Here is a 22,802-nt window from a genome sequence, read left to right on the forward strand (position 1 = left end):
AAGCAGACTCCCCGCTGAGCAGGGAGCCCGATGCGGGACTCGATCCCGGGACTCCAGGATCATGACCCGAGCCGAAGGCAGTCGCTTAACCAACTGAGCCACCCAGGCGCCCTCCCCTGTGGATTCTTCTAACTTGGATTATTCTCGATATGCTGCTTTTCTTTTTTTTTTTTCTGTTCGTTCTTTTGTGTTTCCTCATAATCATGCTCTGCCCATTTGTGTGGAGTGTGGCATTGACTGTAGCTTTCTCGTTACTACAGGATTTCCAGTGCCATTTTCAAGGCTGTCGGCTGGGTTCAGTCTTGAGGAGTCGGTTGGAACCAGTTCTGCTGGTGAGACTAGGCCAGCACGGAGCTCACTCTTGTCCTTCGATTGCAGGCCTGCAGCTGAACCAGAAGGCGCTCACCACTTTCCCAGATGTGGTGCTCGTGCGCGTGCCCACCCCCTCGGTGCAGTCGGACAGCGACATCACGGTCCTGCGCCACCTGGAGAAGCTGGGCTGCCGCCTCGTCAACCGCCCACAGAGCATTTTAAACTGCGTCAACAAGTTCTGGACTTTCCAAGAGCTGGCTGGGCATGGGGTTCCCATGCCAGACACCTTCTCCTATGGTGAGTGTCCTTGGGCTTGGAACAGACCTTTCCGAACCACCTGCGTCTCTGTCTTTTCTCTCCTGCCAAAGCGCTCTAGTGTCCTGTTGGTTTTCAGTGTGAATTTGTTCATGTCAGGTGATTGAGCATCTCGAGTCTTCAACGCGGTCGCTCCCTGTGGCTGTAATTCACCGATGCCGCGTGCCTGCTCTGCGCGCCATGTGCCCGCTCCCGAGCTGGGCGCTGGGCTGGAGCAGTAAGTGAGCGCATCCGGCCCGGAAGGCCCCCCCGGTTCATCAGAGGCGGGGGACAGCGAGTGGACAGGCAGCGCCAGGGCGGTGCCAGGATGCGTTAGTGCCAGGTGGTACGGGACACTCAGGACGGCTCCACATGCAGCTTCGGAGGTGGCGAGGGAGGTTTCCTGAAAGCAAGAATAGCTAGACTCGGCTGAAGTTATCCGGCGGGAGCAGCCGGGACAGGGGGGTAACCCAAGCGGAGAGCAGAATATAGATCGACCTAGACTCGAGTGAGAACGTGACCTCTGCATGGTATTTTGAGTGGTCTGTAGATGTACAAGAGATGGAGTAGAGATGTAAGAGTAGCTTATATGGTATGTGAAGTAGATTAGGGTGAATCCTGAGATGTGTAGGGCGTTAAGCAAGGAGGTGGCCTGATCGGAGTGCAGAATATCACCTTGGCTGCACCAAGAAGAAGGCATCAGACAAGGGCAGAGTAGAGATAAGGTATGTGGCTTAGGCTTTTTAAGCTACCCAAGTGAGCCATGATGGTCTAAACTGAGGGGCCATAGTAAGAACGAAGATAAATGAACAGATCCAGGAATTACGAAGGAAACCGCAGTAATAGGACATGATGACTGGCTGGATATGAGGAATGTAGAAGGAATCAAGAGGGACTCTGGTTTCTGGTTTGGGCAGCCAGACGTGAAAGCAAACATTCATTGAGACTAGAAACATGGGAGAGGAGAAGCGGGTTGGTGGGTAGGGGGTGAGGGGTTATCAGGCAGAGAGGATTTCAGTTTGGAGCACGTTCTTTTTGAGGCATCTGTAGTGTAAGCAAGGAAGAGTATTCTGTAGGCAGCAGATAAGTGGATCTGGAGCTCCTGAGAGAGGTGTAACCTAGGGAAGTGGATTTGGAAACCTTCATTACGTTAAGTGAGGTCACGAGAATGGATGAGATTGCTCAGGGAGAATATATAGAATGAAGAGAGGGCTGAACTGGACACCTTTTTATGGCAAATTTTATGTATATTTTACCACAATAAAAAATAAAATTCAGTGAGAGGGTTCAAGAGAGAACCCTTCAGAGAGCAGGTCTGGAAGAGGAATGTACACAGGAAAGCAAGCAGGAGCAGCTGGTGAGGTGAGGAGGGAAAGAAGAGGTGACAGATGCAATGGAAAGAACATTCCAGGGTGGATGGTATAATTAAAAGTGTTGTCTGGTTCTGAAAGGACAAGTAACAGGAGCGCTGAGATGCGTGTTGGATTTAGCAACAGGGACTTGATGAATACAGCTTCAGTTTAGTGATGGGGGAAAAGCCAAACTGTCAAAGGGCGAGGGGATGAATGAGAAGTGAGAAAATGCAAACCTGGTTGAGTAGCTCGATGGTATGGATACAAGCTTGTAGTTAAGAGATGATGCAGGGGCAAGGAATAGGGATTTTGTTTGTCGAAGATGGGAGAGAACCCAGCGTGTTTAAAATGGCAATGGAGGGGTGCCTGGGTGGCGCAGTCGGTTAAGCATCTGACTCTTGGTTTCGGCTCAGGTTGTGATCTCAGGGTCGTGAGGTTGAGCCGCATGTCAGGCTCCAAGCTCAGTGCGGAGACTCTTGATACTCTCTCCCTCTCCCTCTGCCTCTCCTGCTCACGCTCTCTCTCTCATAAATAAATCATTTAAAAAAATAAAATAAAATGGAACTGGGAGGTTGAAGACCCATCAGAGAGAGTACACTTAATGGTGCAAGATCCCCGAGGAAGTGAGAGGGAAGGGGTCTAAAGCCCAGGTGCAGGGATGGCCTTGGATAAGAAGGACTCCTCTTTCACTGTTTTATAGGGAAGGAAAAAAGGATAGCTAGAGAGGAGCTAAATATGTCAGTGGATGTCAGGAAGTTGGGAGTCCCCCCCCCTTTTTTTTTAAGGAGATAAAAGTTTATTGAACACTGCAAGGGATCAGTGGGCAGGACAGCCAAGGAGAGACTGTCTGCCAGGAGGTAGTGGTGGGGAGCTGTAGTTAAGGGGGAGTGTGAGGGGATGGGAACGTGCGAAATTTTCCTTTTTTCATTCCTGTGCCCAGTTGCAAGTAGCCCATTGGTGGGCTTATGGATATTTTAGGTGACCTAACAAGCCTATTTGCATTCAGCCAGGGGGTCACTATGGGCCCTTTTACCTTACTCAGGCTTCCGTTGCTCAAGCCTGTTGCCTAAAAGCAGTCTCTACATTCCCTTCTGACCAATCGATAGTGGCAAATCTTTGGCATTTGGGCAAAGGTCTCGTCTTCAGTGGCTTCTTCACGCCGGAGAATGGGCTATGCTGTCCCTGCCTAACCTTGTTGTCCATCAGGGGTTCTGTGCAGTTACAGACCAGAGCATGGTATTATATCAACAAGCGGTTCTGAGATTTGAATGAAATTCCTTGGTGGCCAGGTCCATGGGATTTAGGGGGAGGGGATCCTCCAAGGGTATGGGTGGGATCCTTGTTGAATCGTCATTTGTATATGGAATTGTTGGATTTACTCAGACATGTAGATACGTTTTTTGCCTGTAGATCAAGATGGCAGCTGGATCTGAGGAAACAAAGGGGAAAAAGGGGGCCTGAAGAAGCAAGGTGGCTGAGAGTCAGGCAGCATCAGGAAAGGGTCCCAACTGAGTCCCTAGTGTGTGTGGATTCATTCTGGACGACCTTCTGCTGCCAGTTGCACCTCAGGTTGGAGACCTCAGGGGGATGGAGTGCGAGAGGAGAGGAAAAGGGTCCTTTGTCCTCACAGGCCCGGGCAGTCCGAGACCACATGGGGAGCTGCCCTGGCCAGAGACCTTCAGCTGTCTCAGGAGGACTGGGGTTAGACCGCTGAAGGGCTGAAAAGAGAGGAGAGGGAGGGAAGGATCCCTCCAAAGGGCAGGAGGGGAAGTTCCTCACCCTTTTGGGTGAGGGCAGTCTGGCGGCTTCCCCTGGGGCTTCGGATCCTCACTGAGGAGCAACCTCCCCCGGAAGTCATCAGTTCCCCAAGGAGTACTGGAGCCAATCCACTGAGGGATCTCGGAGAATCCGGGGAGAGTCCTGGGCTACCGAATGTGGGGCGTCCCAGTCAGATGGGGGCGGGTGGCACGGGCTGTGGAAGGATCCACCCCAGGCAGAACAAAGCAGATAGAAGTTTATTGAGTACATTGCTAAGGAGCAGCTGGCTCGACGGCGAAGGGGAGACTGTCTGCAGGACTTCTCTTCTGTTTTTTTTTTTTTTTTAAGATTATTTATTGGGGCGCCTGGGTGGCTCAGTCATTAAGCGTCTGCCTTCAGCTCAGGTCATGATCCCAGGGTCCTGGGATCGAGTCCCACGTCGGGCTCCCTGCTCAGCGGGGGGGACCTGCTTCTCTCCCTCAGCTGCTCCCTCTGCTTGTGCTCTCTCTCTCTCTCTCTGTCTGTCAAATAAATAAATAAAATCTTTAAAAATATATATAAAGATTTATTTATTTATTTGAGAGAGAGAGAGTAGGGGGAGGGGCAGAGGGGAGAATCTGAAGCAGACTCCCCACTGAGCGCGGGGTGCAAGATCTCACGACCCATGAGATCGGGGCCTGAGACGACGCTTAGCTGACTAAGCTACCCAGGCGCCCGAGGGGTTCCCTTCTGATAAAGTGTACTCTTTGTGCAGATGCCCCTGATGATGGACACAGCCTCACCGTGGTTCTGTTTTCATCTTTAACACTTGGCTGAACCACAGCCATTTTACTGGGAAAAATTCCTGCCCTGCCTATAGGGCTATTAGGAGGATTACGTGGGCTCGAGCCTGTGAGGCCTTTGCCACATTCACGTACTTGATCAGTGTGGGTTTCCTTCTCTCTCTACTCCCACGTACGTTACAGGTGCAAGATACACGTCTGTCGGATGGACTGGGCTTGAATTGCTTTAATCAGAGGAACATGAGGCCTTGAAAGAATTCGCACAGAGGGGGCCGTGCTGGGCAGACCACTCCCGAGCCTCAGCCTGACCTTCACTGACTTTCACCTTCTCTTGGCAGGTGGGCACGAAGACTTTTCCAAGATGATCGATGAAGCTGAGCCCCTCGGCTACCCGGTCGTGGTGAAGAGCACGCGAGGACATCGGGGTCAGTGCTGCTCCTCCTGGCTTCCATTAGGGCCGCACCTCTGCTGGTTAGAGAAGTGGGGCGCCCCCTCACGGGGCTCGCGGTGTCGTCTGTCTTTCTGTCCCCTCCTTGCTGCCCCCACTGTCCTTGCTGCGTCAGACCCTTCTCGTTCACTCCCTGGACTCGGCAGCAGACTCCTGACTTGACCCTGACTGGTCTCCCTACCCCGGTGCCAGCGTGGCCTCTCTTCTTCCGAAACATCTGTCCTTACTCCTCCACTAACAAGCGCTTCCAAGAGCCTTGTTGCCTCTTAGACAAAGTCCGTATTCCTTGCCATAGCACTGAAGGCCCTGCAGCTGCACCCTTCCTTTGCACTCTCCATCGTCCACTGCAGACTACTTCTCCTTCACTAGCTCGACCATGTATTTTCTGTTCTTTAAACCTCTGTCCTCTTCCCTTCACTGGCAGCGCCATCTTCCTCTGGCCTCGGGTGAACCTCCGCTCACCAGTAAAGGCCAGCTGCCCCCCACATCGCTGGCCCCCCTCCCTCTCTGCGCGCTCTTCCTTTGGGTTTCCGTGGCACTTTGCCCACGCCTCTAGCGTAGCACTGCCCTTTATGACAGCTGCAAGGGCATGTGCCTCTCCCCCTGGCTGGCTGGGCACTGCTCAGGGGCGGGAACCCGGTCCCCAGCCTCTCTGTCCCGGGGGCCTGCCGCAGCGCTCGGTGCAGAGCGGGGACTGGTAACGGAGAGGAGCCTGCATGCAGCAGGAAGTCCTCCGGCAGCGTGGGGGCAGGGGCTCCCTGATGCGACCCAGGGGGCACACTTCCACGCTCAGGGCATCTGCAGTGAGGGGAGGCCCCCGAAACAGACAGGTGCTGAGCAGTTCCTGTGCTGGGGGGACTGGGCAGTGAGATGGGCTAGACTCGGTCACTGCTCTTAAGCCACAGCGTGCAGGGAGTAGAGACGGTTGCGTGGCAGGGCGACATCCTCTGTGGCAGGCTGGCCCAGCGCCTGCTCGCGCCTGACGGAGGGGGCCAGCTCGGCCACTAGGCGGGGGGGGCCTCACTGGAGGAGAAGGAGACTCCAGCTGGAGCGTGGAATTCAAACTGGAGGAAGTAAGCAAGCGAACATACGGAAGCAGGTGTGAGCAAAGCAACCTGTGGGAACCAAGGGTTCCTGTTGAGGAGAAGGAGGAATGAGTTTGGGGGGCAAGGTGGGCCCCTTAATGCTATTCAGATAGATATGCTACAGTGCTAAAGTTCAATGTCTGATTTTTTTTATTGTGCTAAAATATACGTAATGGGGAATTCAACTAATATTTGAGCGGCCACAGAGTGCCAGGCACTGTTCAGGCTCTGGGGATACAGAAAGGAACAAAACAAATCTCCTGTCCTCAAGGAGCTCTCATTGTAGAAGGGTAAGACAGATAATAAGTGGAAATTAAATAAAATACGTGGTATTTTCAAACATTTAAAAAATTGAGATGTAGGGGTGCCTGGATGGCTCAGTCGGTTAAACATCCAACTCTTGATTTCGGCTCCGGTCATGTTCTCAGGGTCATGAGATTGAGCTCTGCGTCAGGCTCCGTGCTGAGCGTGCAGCCTGCTTAAGATTCTCTCTCCCTGTTGCCCCACTCCTGCTTCCATGCTCTCTCTCTAAAAATAGAAAAATAAAAAAATTTAAAAATTGAGATGTAATTCACGTAACAGTTTGCCATTTTTAAGTGTACAATTTAGTGAATTTTAGTATATTCACTATTGTGTACAACCATAGCCACTATTTCATTTTGGAACGTTTCCATTCCAGAAGAAACCCTGCACCTATTAGGGGTCAATCACAGTTGCCTTCCCTGGACTCTGGTAACCACTAGTCTATTTTCTGTTTCTATGGATTTGCCTATTTTGAACATTTCATATCAGTGGAATCATCCACTATGTGACCTTTTGTGTCTGGCTCCTTTGACTTAATGTGATGTCTTCATGGGCCATCCCTGTTGTAGCGTGGATCCGTACTGCATTCCTTCTGATCCCTCAACAATAGTCTGTTGTGTTGATAGCCCACATTTTGTTTATCTGCTCATCAGCCGATGGACATCTGAGTTGTTTCCACTTTGTGGCCGTTAGGAGTAATGCTGCTACGGACATGTGTGTACAAGTTTCTATGTGGACATATGTTTTCATTTCTCTTGGGTACCTACCTAAGCCTGGAATTGCAGGGTCAGATGGTAACTCTATATTTAACCTCAGAGGAACTACCAAACTGTTTTCCACAATGGTTATGGCATTTTATAGGCCCACCAGAAGTGTGCGAGGGTTCTGATTTCTCTTCATCCTCCCTGATCCTTGTTTTATTCATTCACTCCTTTATTTATGATTGGTTTTCTTTTTTGGAGTACTAAATAAGACTTTTTGATTGTATATATTAATTTGAACGTTTGTAGCCTGAAAAGTGGGCAGGCCTAACTCTTAGAATATACGTATATGGGGGCGCCTGGGTGGCTCAGTCATTAAGCATCTGCCTTCGGCTCGGGTCATGATTTCCAGGGTCCTGGAATCGAGCCCTGCGTCGGGCTCCCTGCTCCGCGGGAAGCCTGCTTCTCTCTCTCCCCTGCTTATGTTCTCCTTTTCCCTCTCCCCTGCTTGTGTTCCCTCTCTCGCTGTGTCTCTCTCTATCAAATAAATAAATAAAATCTTAAAAAGAAAAAAAAGAATATACATATATGAATGTCCTCTTTGCCTTGACAGATTAAGCAAATAATCACCATACTTCCACCATAAAAGCAAGACACAAGCCAAAATACATGTTTCCCAAGCATTAGTAATGTAGGGCCCCACTTTATTTATTTATTTATTTTTAAAATTAATTAATTAATTAATTAATTTGAGAGAGAGAGAGAGAAAAACAGCATGAGAGGGGATAGGGTCAGAGGGAGAAGCAGGCTCCCCGCTGAGCCGGGAGCCCGATGTGGGACTCGATCCCAGGACTCCGGGATCATGACCTGAGCCGAAGGCAGTCGCTTAACCAACTGAGCCACCCAGGCGCCCTATTTATTTATTTTTAAATGAATTTTTAAAATCTTTTTTGAGGTCTAATTGATATAATGATTCAATATTTGTATACATTGCAGATTGGTCAGCACAATAAGTCTAGGTAACATCCATCACCGTACAGAACTTTTTTCTTATGATGAGAAATTTTAGCAACTTGTGAATACGTGATTTGTTTTTATTATCACCATCCCAGTGGGTGGAAGGAGGCATCTTATCGTGGTTTTGCTTTCTGTTTCCCTAATGATTAGTGATGTTGAGCATCTTTTCATGTGCTTATTGGACATTTGTAGATCTTTGGACAATTGTTTATTGAAATCCTTTGCCCGCTTTTCAGTTGGGTTATTGGTGTTTTTATTGCTGAGGGTTTTTTTTCCTTTTTAAAGATTTATTTATTTATTTTGTGGGGGGCAGAAGGAGAGGAAGAGAGAATCCTAAGCAGACTCCATGCTGAGTGCAGAGCCCAATGCAGGGCTTAATCTCACAACCCTGAGATCACGATCTGAGCCAAAGCCAGGAAGAGTTGGATGCTCAACCAGCTGCGCCACGCAGGCACCCCTTTTGATTGCTGAGTTTTTAAGAGTTCACAACATATGAACATAATTTGAACATGTTTTTTCCCCACCCTGTAGGTTCTCTTTTTACTTTCTTGGTAGTGTCCTTGGATGTACATAAGGTTTGATTTTGATGGAGTTCAATTCATCTATTTTTTCTTTTGGTGGCTTGTGCTTTTAGATGTCATTTTGTAGCTACTTAATCCAAGATCACACAGATTGATACTTGCATTTCCTTGTAAGCGTTTTATAGTTTTAGCTCCTACCTTTGGGTCTTTGATCCATTTTGAGCTAATTTTTGTATATGGTGTGATGAAGGAATCCATCTTCCTTCGTTTGCATGTGGATATCCAGTTTTCCCAGTATTATTTGTTGAAGACTATTCTTTCCTCCATTGGATGCTTTTGTAACTCTTGTCAAAAAGCACCTGACCGGGGCACCCGGGTGGCTCAGTCGTTGGGCGTCTGCCTTCGGCTCAGGTCATGATCCCAGGGTCCTGGGATCGAGCCCCACATCAGGCTCCCTGCTCTGCGGGAGGCCTCCTTCTCCCTCTCTCACTCCCCCTGCTTGTGTTCCCTCTCTCACTGTGTCTCTCTCTGTCAAATAAATAAATAAAATCTTAAAAAAAAAGCACCTGACCATCTGTGTGAGGGTCTACTCTGGGCTCTCAGTTCTATTCCATTGATCCATATGTCTATCATCTTATGGCAGGCCACACTGTCTTCATGACTGTAACTTTGTAGTAAGTTTTGCAATTGGCAAGTTGGGCTCCAACTTTGTCCCTTTATTCTTTTTTTCTTTTTTTTTAAAGATTTTATTTATTTATTTGAGAGAATGAGAGAGAGAGAGAGCACATGAGAGGGGGGAGGGTCAGAGGGAGAAGCAGACTCCCTGCTGAGCAGGGAGCCCGATGCGGGACTCGATCCCGGGACTCCAGGATCATGACCTGAGCTGAAGGCAGTCGCTTAACCAACTGAGCCACCCAGGCGCCCGCCTTTATTCTTTTTTTCAAGATCGTGTTGGATATTTGGGATCCTTGCCTTTCCATATGAATTTTAGGATCAGCTTGTCAACTTCTGCAAAAAAGGAAGTTAGACTTTTGGTGGGGACCGTGCAGATCAGTTGGAGGAGTGTTGCTGTCTTAATACAATATGAAGCCGTCTGGTCCCTGAACATGGGACATCTTTCCATTTATTTAGCTCTTTAATTTCTCTCAAAAGTGTTTTGTAGTTTTCAGTGGTAAGTCTCGTACTTCTTTGGTTAAATTTGTTCCTAATGTTTTTTTCCTTTTGATACTCTGGTAAATGGGATTGTGTTCTTAATTTCGTTTTCAGGTTGTTCATTGCTAGTGTAACATATAGTATCTTAGGGAAAATGGATGGGGAGTAAACAAATTACAGTGGTAGTTAGACCCTAGTACATGGAAATGAATCTAAAGAAGGAAGTGGAATGGTATGGGCTGTGCCCTTGAGAAAGGTACTAATCTTGTAGACCTTTATTTCCCTCTACTGTAAAACAAAAATAACTATTCTGTCCTAATGGCTTCATAGGGCTAATATGAAGTGTAAATGAAATAATAAAAAAACAAGGTGTTTGGCACACAGGGCAGATGATCCCCCTCCCCCTTTTTCCTCTGTGCCTGAACACTGTAGCTCCTTTAGTAATTGCAGACTAAGCCCCATATTAGAACCTTCCACCTGCCAGGAACCAAGGAACCAAGTCCCTGTATTGAGCCCCCATCTCTGCTGAAAATCCTGCCTAATATCCAGGGAACCCCCAGTGCCTATACTTGAATCCCAGCCATCTGTGGTCAGATGCCAGGTCTCCTGGTGCCAAATGTTCAGTGATGGAGACATGTGTTGGGGGGTTACTTCTCAGTCTTCTATGCCACTAGGGGCTGATACCCATCACTCTTTTTATTAAGACTTCAGAAGGGTCCCACTCCTTATAACGTGGTGACACAAATCTTAGGAAAACCATCTCTTTGTTCCAAATTTGCTAACAAGAAGGCTCAGACTGGGTGTGCTCATGTCAGATTTGCAGAGCGAACTCATCAGGAACTCCTGCTCAGATCTGTCAGCTAATATGCAAATGGAAAAACAGAGGCTAAATAATTATAAAAGCACTGGTGATTCAAGCCAAAAAGGAAGGATTTGGAGTCAAGAAGGAATGCTTTCCCTAGAGAGCAATAGAACTATAGATCATTCCTTTTAGAATTAAACAGATATAGCCAGATAATAAGTTTCTTAGGTTTAAAAGGAGGAGGGAGTCTTTCAGGGGCTCCCTCTTTGAACTCCCATATCATTTGCGTATACCTCTCTTAATGCTCTATCATGCTGTATCGTAGTTACCTTTTGTGGGTCTCTCTCTACCTAGCCTTGGAATTCCTCTAAAGTGTGTTCAGTTAATTATGTTCTGTAAACATGGATTTGACACCTGCTTTGTACTTCGAGCCCAGTGTGAGGTTTGGGGGATTAACAAAGTGGGTTAGAGATGGACTGGGCCTAATCAGCATCCATAGGAGATGCTGACTGCTTTTGGAACTGAATTGACTAGATCCTTAGGATTTTATTTTGGCCTCTCCTCTGTGTTTCTGGAATACATTATTATTCCATCCTGAAAAGAGAGTTGTGGTAGAGGGAGAGGGGCGTGAGTAAAACCAAGAGAAAATAAGGTTCGGCGGCCATTTGATAAGAAGCAAGAGTTTGGTCAGAGAAACAGAAGGGGCCGAGGTAAGGCAAGTTCAGAAAGAACCGACAACTGTATGGGACAGGGAGATGGGAGGGCAAGGACTCAGCTCGGAGGCTTCTCTTAACCACTCCTCCTGCTCTTTGTCTTTCTTCTTAAAGGAAAAGCTGTTTTTCTTGCAAGAGATAAACATCACCTCTCAGACATCTGCCATCTGATCCGCCATGATGTGCCCTACCTGTTCCAGAAGTATGTGAAGGAGTCACACGGCAAAGATATCCGGGTGGTGGTGGTAGGGGGCCGGGTGATAGGCTCTATGCTTCGCTGCTCCACAGATGGACGGATGCAAAGCAACTGCTCTCTCGGTAAGGTATAAGAGCTCACAGTCCATTTTTTCACTAGGGGTTTTTCATTAGGATGTTTGCACCCCTTCAGTAAATGTGGATCGATCCCTCCTATCTTGTCAAATCCTCTGCTGGGCTCCAGGATCACAGATAAGAATTAGAAACAAGCCCTGTCCTGTCACCGCAAGCAGCCCAGGAAAGGGTCAGACTGGTGTGGGTGCTGTGACAGAGGTCAGGCCTGGGTATCAGGACACTGAGATTGAACCCTGTCTGGTAGGTGTTGGGACTCAGCAGCCAGGTTTAAGCCAGGGAGTGACATGAGGATCCATGTTTGAGAAGAACTGACACGTGGGTAGAGGAGGGATTGAAGGCATGAGACAGGAGGCAGAGGAGTTCGGAAGGCAAGAAATAAAGAGCGTCTACACTGAGGCAATGAAAGAAGATAGAGTGTATTCTGCTTTTGCATTGTAATTGAAGACTGTGTTTTTCTTAATATGTATGATATAATTAGAAAGCTGCAGTTTATATTTGGATCAAATGCATAACCCCGTCCCATGAACCTGTTGTTTATCTTGTTTTCTGTTACGGTGAGTGGAGATGTCCCAGGAGGGATATAAATTCTTGTCCCCATCACAGAAAGCTGTTGTCACCCTCACTGAACGAATGTGTATGTTGGTAATGTGAAAAGAGAAAAATGCGCACGGTTACATCCTAAATGGCCCTGTGAGTGTACCAAGGCTAGTGAGTAGTACAGAGGTGGAGACACCAGCTCGGTCCTTCCTTCACTAATACCAGTCGAGCAGTTGCCACGAGCAGACTCGATGAGAGCGCAGTTAACGGCAGAGTCCCTGCTGTGGGACAGCTTACGGTCCCACAGAGGACAAGACCCGAAAGCAGATCATTGCAAGACACTGGGATGTAGTGCTGTGATGGGGGCAGATGCTAGGCTCAGGCTGACACGGTGCTAAGTACTCAACATCTCATTTTCGTGTATGGCGCCCCACCAGGTGGAACCTCAGGTATTATGTTGTCTTTTTTAGTCACCATATCAGATGCATTCTTTAACAAGGTAGGAACCAGATGGTTTTGCCATTTCCCCATGTTGCTTTTCCTGGTGAGCTAGTCTGAAACTCTTCTGTAGCCTTTTCCTTATACATTCTAACAGGTGGGGAAGGGGCAGTGTTACGGTGAAGGCATTCGCTGTTGGACCTGAGAAGACAGGTCTTAAGTCTTTCCAGGGAGACTGTTAAACCTGAGGTTAACTCTGTAGTAGGTAAGGGCAGTCAGACTCTCTTTGGCATAGGATTTTGTCTCACAAGCCTTTCCATCTCCCTCTTCCTAAAACATAACATTAATTTATTTTACAGATTTATTTACTCTTTTAGAGGTAGGGGGAGGGGCAGAGAGAGAGAATCCCAAGCAGACTCCGTGCCGAGCGTGGAGCCTGGCACCGGGCTCAGTCCCACGACCCTGAGATCACGACCGGAGCCAAAATCAAGAGTCCGATGCTTAACCGACTGAGCCACTTAGGCGCCCCAACGTAATGTTAATTTTGCCTTTTCTGTACAAAAGGAATCCATTCTCATGTAGAAAATGTTGAAAACACGGCAAAGTCCAGTGAAAAAGATATTTATCATTAATCCCACCCTTTAAAGACAGGCATTGTTAACATTTCTGTATTGTTCTTTCCGGCATCATCTTTTTGTACAGTCGTGGTCATGCTGCACAGTCTTAAATCCTTCCAAGTATTTTTCCATGGGATCACCAACGCTCTACGAGCATTATTATTCACGATTGTAAAATATGCTGCTTTCCTCTATTGCGAGATATTTGTAGTTTTTCATTTACTTAGCAACAGATGCTGAGTGAGTGCCTATTATGTCCCAGGATTTTGATTTTCCAGGATTTTAAATAACCCTGCCATCAACATCTTGGTGCCTAAAGCTTTTTTCCATTACATAAGATTATTTCCTTAGTGGTAGGTCAGAGGAAATAAACATTTTAAAAACTCTTAGATAAGAAGTGACCCTATTGTTTTCCCAAAGGGCGTCCTGATTTCCAAGCAGATCTTCTGTCTCCCTGCCCATCCTCAGTGTGGCTCCGTCTCTTCTTTGAAGGGTCGTTGTGCCCTTGGTGTCTGAGGTCACCATGATGTCGCTGTGCTTTCCCTGCAGGCGGTGTGGGCGTCATGTGCCCGCTGACAGAGCAAGGCAAGCAGCTGGCCATTCAGGTGTCCAACATCCTGGGCATGGACTTCTGTGGCATCGATCTCCTCATCATGGACGATGGCTCCTTTGTGGTGTGTGAGGCAAATGCCAACGTCGGCTTCCTAGCCTTCGACCAGGCGTGCAATTTAGATGTGGGTGGCATCATCGCGGACTACACCATGTCCTTGCTGCCCAATAGGCAGACTGGCAAGATGGCTGTCCTCCCAGGACTGTCCAGTCCCAGGGAGAAGAAAGAGCCAGATGGCTGCGCTTCAGCTCAGGGAGTTGCGGAGAGCGTCTACGCCATCAACAATGGGTCTACCTCTAGCGAGAGTGAGCCTGAACTGGGAGAGATCCGGGATTCCTCAGTGAGCACAACGGGGGCCCCGCCCCCCATGCTGCCCGAACCCGGCTACAACATTAACAACCGGATTGCTTCAGAATTAAAACTTAAGTGAATTCCTGCTTTTTGGCAGCATTGAAACCAAATCCTACTGCTTCCCTATAGTTTTGAGTGAATAAAATCCGGACTAATGTGATTTCATTTGCACAGAAACTAGAAAATCCCATCTGGGCACTCAGCATTCTTTCTAACGATGATTTAAGCAAAACGGCTTAGCTTTGTGGTTTTTATAGAGACTAATATAAAAACACTCACCAAGAGCAACATCCCGAGCAATCGACTTGAGACCGACGTCTGCCGCAAGCACTTGGATGCTACGGCTGACTTTTAAGGCGCTGCCGGGGGGGCTGCTGCTTCTGGCTGTTTCCAGCAGAGCCCATGAACTCAGACCGCCTCCCGGAAGTGCTGCACTCGGGAGCCAGCCCCGGAGGCAGGCGGGGGCGGAAGACAAGGAATGTGACTGCAGTTACACGGCTCTTCGCTAAGTGTGTGTGTGGGATGCTTGAAAAATACGCGGTTCAGTCTCTGCTCCCCGTCAGTCACCATCCTGGCCATATTCCTCTGACACTCAGGATATGGTGTTTTAGGGAGCTTCCTCATTAGCATTTTCGATGAAGCACTTTGTAGAAAGTTTGAGACCGATCGTTATTTGACTTCACCGGTTGGCAGATACCCTGCTGTGTAGCTGGGGCTTTCTACAAATTGCTTTGCCACTCCGAACTTACAGACCCTGCTTCAACTAACGCCAGCCCCAGCAGCCTCTTGCACCTTTGCTGCCTTTGGCCTCAGCTGGAAATGCACTTCAATGAGCTAGGGGCCACACACTTTATTTCTTATGTGTGCACTAGAATTGAACGCCATGGACTTTCTTGTCAGTGGACTCTGTTCATTTGTCATCCAGAAGCCGGTGGGTTTTTATCATAGAAATCTACTGGAAGATAATCATTTTCCCCCTTCTCTCCTAAAACTTTGTGTACTGCTTAGCTGTAGAAGGTGTTCTTGTATGCGCTGGTGTTGTGGGCCTACTGGGTAGCTAGAGCCATCGGAAACACACTCTCATCCCCTCAACATTCTAGTCCTAGCCAGGTTCCAGAGACCTGTCCTTACCCACTTTTTCCAAACTGGGGAGACTCAGGAATTACTCATTGCACGTTTAGGGGAAGGAGGGGCTGGATAACGTAGACAGGACACCAAGTGCTTTTTATTTTAACTCTTTAAGCAGTAGATGATGATCCTTCCCTTGGGTGAATTCATGGAGATGGAGTTTTCCGTTTCTGCTTATATGAAGTATGATGAGAATGAGCAAGGCTCCCTTTTTAACCAAATACACTAAAACATCAGCACTCAAGAGTTACCATAATCTGTGTTATTTCCTTGGGAGACCGTACTCTTGAGCTGTGATACTGCATGTGCCGAGAACAGACAGAATTCCTCTTTGGAATTATCTCTGAAGCCATGCAAGGAAAGAGGCCTCACAGCCTTATAGTCAGACTTCAGTTTTTATACCACTCCTCCCCACAGGTAGTCCCAAGCTCCATCACCCATTTTTATCTATCAGACTTATCTTCTAATGCTCTTTGGCTTTAAAAAATAAAAAATAAAAAATCATCCCTCAAAACATAAATCTACCCACAAAGGACAACAATGAGGAAGCTTACAAGTGGACAGTTTCCAAGGAAGGCTCTAGAAATAGTCTGAGTCAAGGTCAGCTTCACTGACTAAACATACATCTTCCCAAGGTGACTAGTTTGAAGGCAGCAACACCCATTTGGGTGTCTAAATTCCTGTACTTACTCTGCTGTAAATGTAAAATGTGTATAAAGTCAAAACTATTACATTTTTTCACAACACATTTAAATAGAAATTGGCTTTTAAAATATTGTGGCTAAAAGCACATCTCACCAAGTTAACACTTAGACAATTGAAAAACGTTTGGCTCCATGTAATGGAGATATTGTACTACACAATTGTAGTTTAAATGCAGTCGAACCTAGGGTGCATGCCACTCCGTTGTAACTCTAGTAATGTGTCTTGTACAGTTGACACACGATACTACTTCACCTTTATGCAGGTTAAGACATTTACCTTATCTTTACCACTCAGGGTGGGTTTAGAAGGATAGTTCTAGGTCTGTTCTTGTTGGAATTGTCCATATGCTTTCTACGTAAACATCTGAACCAAGTGATGACCTTCTGGAAGCTGCATGCACTCATTCCCACTGTTCAGTGTAAGCCCAGTCTCCCCACTTTATCTAAAAGGACGCTAGCAGGCCCTGTCCCGAGCAGAGCAGCTAGAGGGTGCTTCCAGGTTTGTCAAAGAGGTCCCGTCTTCCAGCTGTTAGTGACGTCTATAGTCATGGGCACCACTGCTTGAAACGGAGCCCAGCCTGGAAGCAGAGAAAGCTAGATCACACCTGGATCACAGCTCCCGCCTCCCTGCATAGCCCCCCTCCCCCCCCAGATTTCCCATACCCGCCACGGGCCCTGTGAGCCTTGGTCATGGGTCTAGGCCACACTCATTACAGCTGCCCGCAAGACCTGCTAGAAGGAACGTGGGACACAGAGCCAGTTCCTGGTTCTGGCTCTCCCCTTAAAGCGCTGACAACCTTGCACAATCAGGTAGGCTCTGCCTCCCGTTTTTCCATTCTTCCAATAGGGGAGATGCCTGTTTACCTCTTGAGGGTGCTTTGAGGTTGAAGTGAGTTAATTAATGAGACTGTGCATCATGTGGGAAGTGGTAGAAGAATACCTCCCACATCAGGTTTTATAAGTTTCGCATTATCCCTCCTCTGAGGGAGTCAAGAAAGAAAGAGGCCTTGAATTCTTGGCATTAGCACACTAAACAGTGGTAGGGGGCCTGAAAAAGGATGCAGCTTCTCAGAGGCCTTACCACCTGAAAGGAGTAAGGCTCTCGGGTGAGTTCACACAGCCTTCTGGATGTATCGTATATAACCTGAAACTCCTGACTCTCCTACATCAACTAACAGTCTTCCTTATGTAACATAAATTGCAGTGTGTGTATATGGTCTTCCCATTACCTGACAGTAGCATCTTGAAACTGGTCAAAACTTGAATGCCAATAGCTCCGTCACTCAGAATATATATGATTCTGCACTTGGGAAAAATGTCTTCATGCTATCTGATTGCTGCGGGGTGCGGGTTTGCGAGAATGTGGGTTGGGGGCTTTAGGTCTTTAAAATCTGATGAAATGGTGTAAGTGGATTATAAGCTCTTCCTGTCACCATTGCAGACTCATTGCTCCCAGCTAAGAGGGGATTCCGTGACAACTGGGGATGGGGTGAGGAGGAAAGGGAAGGAGAAAGGTCTTGGATAGTTTTGTGACATTTCAGCAGAAGAAATAAGAAATTGGGATAATTTGGAATTCCAGGGGGAAGGAAGAAGAAATGGCTCTTCTGGCGGTTGTTTAAATGAAAGAATCATGCACACGTATTCATTAGAGGTAGGGGTCTTTGAAACTTCTGTATAAAGAAAATAAATTACGTGGATTCTCATCGGCCTTGGGGAAGTGGGAGAGACATGCCTCAGCACTTCCTTAAGTCCTGATGAATGCTGGTCTTGATGCAAGTCCAGGGGAGATGGAGGCAGCTTGCTGGGGGCTCCAGGGCCCCCCAAGTAACAGCTGGCCCTTCTGCAGAAAACCATGTGCAGGCAGGCCTGGAGCCGCAGTGCTCTGAGGTGGGACTAAGGAGCCACGTCAGAGTGAATCCAAAGCCAGTAGAACGGGGAAGCTCAGCTTAATACTTTCTTTTGCACCTGCAGGTGAGGCTTCTATTTGCTGTCAGTCTGTGCAGATGTTTGGGGATGAGCCCTGACAACAGTCATCTTTGTCACTGTCCCCAAAGCTCATGTTTTTCCATCTGCTGCTACAGCCTAATAGCAAGCCTCGTGCTGTTTTTGACTTTCTCTGAGACTCGAGATCAGATCATGACTTTAAAATGCTTTTACTTGGAAGATCCCCTCCCCCCCCATCTCAGGAATATGTTGTTGGAATCGTTCCCGAAAACCATATTATGCTTCCATTCCAAGTCTCTGGCCAGACCCTGCAGCCCTCCCTTCTTAAAACACACAGCTGAGTACGACAACTTTGTTCCTTCAAGCTTTTCAGCTTCTTTCTCTGGGTGTGGTTCCCGTGCCAACATGTGGCACTCTCGTGGGCCCTGTGCTGGCCTCCCCAACCCTGTTTGGTAGTCTCGCTGTGCCATTTTGTGTTCACTGGGCTCCGAGGTGACACTGAGAAAGTCACCCACCAGGCCAGATTTGTTTTTTTAATATTTTATTTATTTGAGAGAGATCGAGAGTGAGCGAGCATGAGCGGGGAGGAGGGGCAGAGGGAGAGAGAGAAGCAGACTCCCTGCTAAGCAGGGACCCTGGGATCATGACCTGAGCCTGAGGCAGATGCTTAACCAACTGAACCACTCAGGCGCCCCATCAAGCCAGATTCAAGGACAAAGGAATAACAGCACTCTGGACACCAATTCAGTCCCCCCATTTTATAGACGGAGGATCTGAATCCCAGAGGCCAAGATCACTTAGCTAGTCAGCAGCAGGGCTGGGACGCGGGCAGCCGAGTCCCCATTCTGGTTTAGCATACTGCCAGAGGTGGCTCTGTTTTCCCATGGTGCCTAGCACTTGCTGTCATGCTGGACTCCCCCTCTGCCCTTTCTCCCGCCGAGCCTCTGCTCTGGATCCACGTGGTGTTGATGTGCCAGCTCTGAAGGCTTTACCTCTTGGATGGCCTTAAATGAGAGCCCTAGAGGCACATACGAGACTTCTAGGGTGCAAGCTGGCATATGGCCTGTGCCCTCAGACCGGCCAAGACCATTTAGCCCCACCTTATACCATCAGTGGTCGATGACGGGGCAAGGCCCCTGCCGAGCTGGCTGAAGGCTCCCTTGGTGCCAACTTGGCTGGCATTTCCCCACTGCAGAATGTCTTGGATGTGTGGAGGCCTTTGTGGGCCTCCGTGGAGGTCAAGGGCTTGAAGGTCCCAAACTTCTGCCATCGGGCACTCCTTCAGGGGGATCCTGCTTGATGCACATGTTCCAACTGCAATGAGCCACAAAGTCAAAAGTGTCCTCCCACTTCAGTTCCACAGCGCATTCACCTGCAGCCAGCCACTAGGCCAGATTCTTCCGTCTTGAGGCCCATACGTCAGCCGAGGCCCACATAGCCCTTGAGATCCAGGCACGTCCGGTAACTGGGCCTTTGGATGTCTGTGATCTCTAAGGCGCTCACATTTTGGCCACCACAGCTGACACCAGACTTCTGCTACCTCATTTTAAGCAACGATGGGGTCTCCTCCCTGTGGTCCATCAATGACATGAAGATCAGTTCTCCCATTTCCACACCCAACAAAGTTCAAATGCACCAGTGTGTGTGGGCACATGTGTGTTTCAATGATGTGGGAGGAAACAAAGACATTACAGCAATGCAGACACGGTACGCCCTTCGTAAAGTGTTCTTTGGATACACCACTGAGGAACCCATCACCTACACCCCACAAGTACCTGTCTCCCTACTTGGGACAAACCAAATCCATTTACGTTCTACTGTACAGCAGTATGGCCAGTACTTTTCTTCTTCTTCTTCTTTTTTTTAGATTTTACTTATTTATTTATTTGAGAGAGAGAGTGCACGAGAGGGGGTAGGGTCAGAGGGAGAAGCAGACTCCCCGTTGAGGAGGGAGCCCGGTGTGGGACTCGATCCTGGGACTCCAGGATCATGACCTGAGCCGAAGGCAGTCGCTTAACCAACTGAGCCACCCAGGCGCCAGCCAGTCCTTTTCTTAACTTGATTCCTGCCAATGCCCTTACCTTTGAGATTTCCCCTTCCCCGATGGGTGGCTTATTAAAGGCATTTTCTTAAACAAAGATGGCTCCCTCAAGAGGAACTCTCAAGGTGATACATTTTTGACTCGCACTATGTTACCCAGGCATCGCAACAACCGGAGTCCCGCCCGTCAGGGTCTTCACGCTCTGTGGCAGGCAACACGGTAATGTCAATAATGCCAGTTTGAGTTAGACATCCCCGGTGCCAATCCTGACTCCAAAACCTATAGCTCATGTGACCTCGGGAGAGTCGCTTCATCTTGCCACACCTTCGTTTCTTTACCTATAAACGTGATAAGTAAACACAGTCGTGAATGTGAAGCACTGAGCCACATGCCTAGCTTTCCGCAGCGTCCTTCCCACTGTCAGCAGTCACAGGCGGCTCGTGCCCGTGATCGTGGCTCGGGGCCAAGGGAGGAGAACCGGCAGACAGCAGCTTTACGGCTGGGAGGGCGAGGAGTGCTGACGGCTGCTTGCGCACGCCGTGGTCCAGGCTTCACAATTGGAAGGTTCCGTCTGTCCTTGAGATCCTAGGATGCTATAGTGTGAGATCCAGATGGTGCATTTGGCTTAATGTTGTCTTTGAAGGAAAGGCTGCCTCGGACGACTGGGAGGCTGGAAAGCTGGTGAGCAGCCTGACCTTGGGCGATTTAGCACCTGGTTTTTCCTGCATGAGGTTGGCTGGCTTTGCATCAGATAGAAGGAGGAGGTGCCAGGGATTTGCATGTAATCTGTCAAACAGAGGGTGAAGGGAGTGCAGGAGGCCAGGGCTGTGCAGGGAGCTCCGATAGCCCAACAGCACCATCTGGACTTGGAGGGGCCAACAGCCCTGAGATCAGATGGAAGTAGCCAGTCAAATGGCTCATTTTCCTGCTGTCCTGCACCTGTCCTGAGGGAGGCTCCCAGAATCTCCTGTCTGGAAAGAATGCTCATCTCCTGTAAGGGGAGCAGGGCTCTCAATCCCTCCGCAGAACCAACAGAGGTCTCTGTGAAGACGGGATTCGGCAGGGGGCTGGTTTGGTGTTATCACCCCTGGAAGGGGTGCCCCCATGTCAGTGGGGTGCTGGAACCCGCTCGCACTGGCCCAGGGGAGGGGATCATGAGCATCTGCAGGAATTTAGTGAGCTGGCTCTTAAACACAGCCATCATTTAAAAAAAAAAAAAAAGAAATGATACCGACCTATAATGAAAGTATATTACAAAAAATAAAGTTAAAAATATAGGTATTAAATACTCAAAACTTATCACTTCCCAATTATTTTACTACATTTTTCTAATATCCATGCTCTCGAGGTTACGCTGTCGGAAACGCCCTGCGATGAAGAGATGAAGGGCGTGTTGCTGCGAGTCTCTGCAAACGCCACCGTTCGGTGACATCACGTTGGCGACTTGACATCAGCCCTGGTAGGATATCTTACCCCCCCAGCCCCCGAGATGGGCAGATGCCACATATCAAGTTTCTACCCCTGGAGGGCTGGTTGCAAAACATTTAGCAGCACCCCACTGCTACTTGGGGACCGAGAAAGACATGGAGCCACATGAGCATTGAAACACCTCGTTCCGGGGAGGTTGGCCTGGGTGATGGATTTCTTGCAGCAGGTGTCCTGGTAGAATGTGCAGAAGTGGCCAAGAAAAACGCCTGAAAACGCTGCTTCTCCGCTCGTTTTGTCTTGCCTCTGTTTTCCACGCGTGAGAAATGTGTTTCGTTTGCTCCTAAACTTCTGGAGTGATTTGTGAGTTCTGTCTCACCGCGGGCGGGTACTTCGGCTCAGTTCCCCTCCAGGAAAGGGAATTGTCGTTTCCCCTGCCTAACCGGCAAGCTGAAAATGTGCTACAAGGAATATATCTTAACTAGGCGCTGAGAGAGCTCATTTCCAAGTGGTTTCTACAGCAATAACAGTGTTAACTTCTCCAACAGGGAAGAAATCATTTATAAATGATTGTTTTGCTGTCTTTGCTTTTTATTAAAATTATTACTGTGGGACAAGATGCTTTGTTTGCCTTTGTTCCCCCAACTCTGTGCCTTTTGGTTGTTCTTTTTAAGTAAGGACCACATGCTGAAGCTACATTTTATTATTTTCATATCATAAAATGAGGGAAAAGCTTCACAGATACTTTATCCTATTCATTCGCACACCAGCTGCATTCTGAAAAACCATAATTTTCCTTTCAAACGCAGAGTGTCGTCTGAATTGTAATATTGCCAGCTCTCAACTGTCAAGATGATGGAGGAAAATACTAATGCATATGGTATGAGCTTGTCATGGGCCTGCTCCATGAGCTCTCCTGGGCTGACATGTGAATTGAGATTCAAAGAGCAAGTGAGAGCAAGAAGCCATTAACAATGACTGTGTGGTGCAGTACGGCCCCAGGGGACGGAAAGAATCTGTGGACCCACCTGAAGGAGGCTCCCGGGTCAGGCTGCGCCCCCGGGACTTGTGTGTTTGCATGAGACTTCACAGGCCTTCCTGGGACCAGTGATAAGACCTTTCGCAACTCACTCTGGTCGGCACCAGGCCTGAGACCCTTGAACTAAGGCTGTTCCCCAAACCACTCGTATGTCCTTCGATGTCTCTTTTTATTCTTTTTTAAAAATTTTATTTTATTTATTTATTTTTTATATATATATATTTTTATTTATTTATTTGAGACAGAGAGAACGAGAGAGAGAGAGCACATGAGAGTGGGGAGGGTCAGAGGGAGAAGCAGACTCCCCGCCGAGCAGGGAGCCCGATGCGGGACTCCATCCAGGGACTCCAGGATCATGACCCGAGCCGAAGGCAGTCGCTTAACCGACTGAGCCACCC

The 22,802-nt window shown here is 48.3% G+C and overlaps 1 protein-coding gene and 1 long non-coding RNA gene across 2 annotated transcripts in view; one reads left to right on the forward strand and one right to left on the reverse strand.

Moving 5' to 3' along the window:
• Positions 1-18,941, forward strand: part of RIMKLA (ribosomal modification protein rimK like family member A) — a 35,084-nt gene extending 16,143 nt beyond the window's left edge. The window contains exons 2-5 of the mRNA XM_006742924.3: positions 379-609; positions 4,837-4,923; positions 11,355-11,558; positions 13,712-18,941. Coding sequence (XP_006742987.1) covers positions 379-609; positions 4,837-4,923; positions 11,355-11,558; positions 13,712-14,202 — 1,013 coding nt within the window. The 3' untranslated portion in view covers positions 14,203-18,941. The remainder of the gene's footprint in view (positions 1-378; positions 610-4,836; positions 4,924-11,354; positions 11,559-13,711) is intronic.
• On the reverse strand, positions 6,164-14,504 carry LOC145721251 (uncharacterized). Its single transcript, XR_014144838.1, has 2 exons — positions 14,403-14,504; positions 6,164-6,559 (listed from the first exon to the last, which is right to left on the reverse strand). It is a non-coding gene; the product is annotated as an uncharacterized LOC145721251 (long non-coding RNA).
• Positions 18,942-22,802: the final 3,861 nt, after the last annotated feature.

This window comes from Leptonychotes weddellii, chromosome 4 (genome assembly GCF_054177405.1).
Source record: "Leptonychotes weddellii isolate Sample4059 chromosome 4, ASM5417740v2, whole genome shotgun sequence".
In the NCBI taxonomy this organism is placed as follows: domain Eukaryota; kingdom Metazoa; phylum Chordata; class Mammalia; order Carnivora; family Phocidae; genus Leptonychotes; species Leptonychotes weddellii.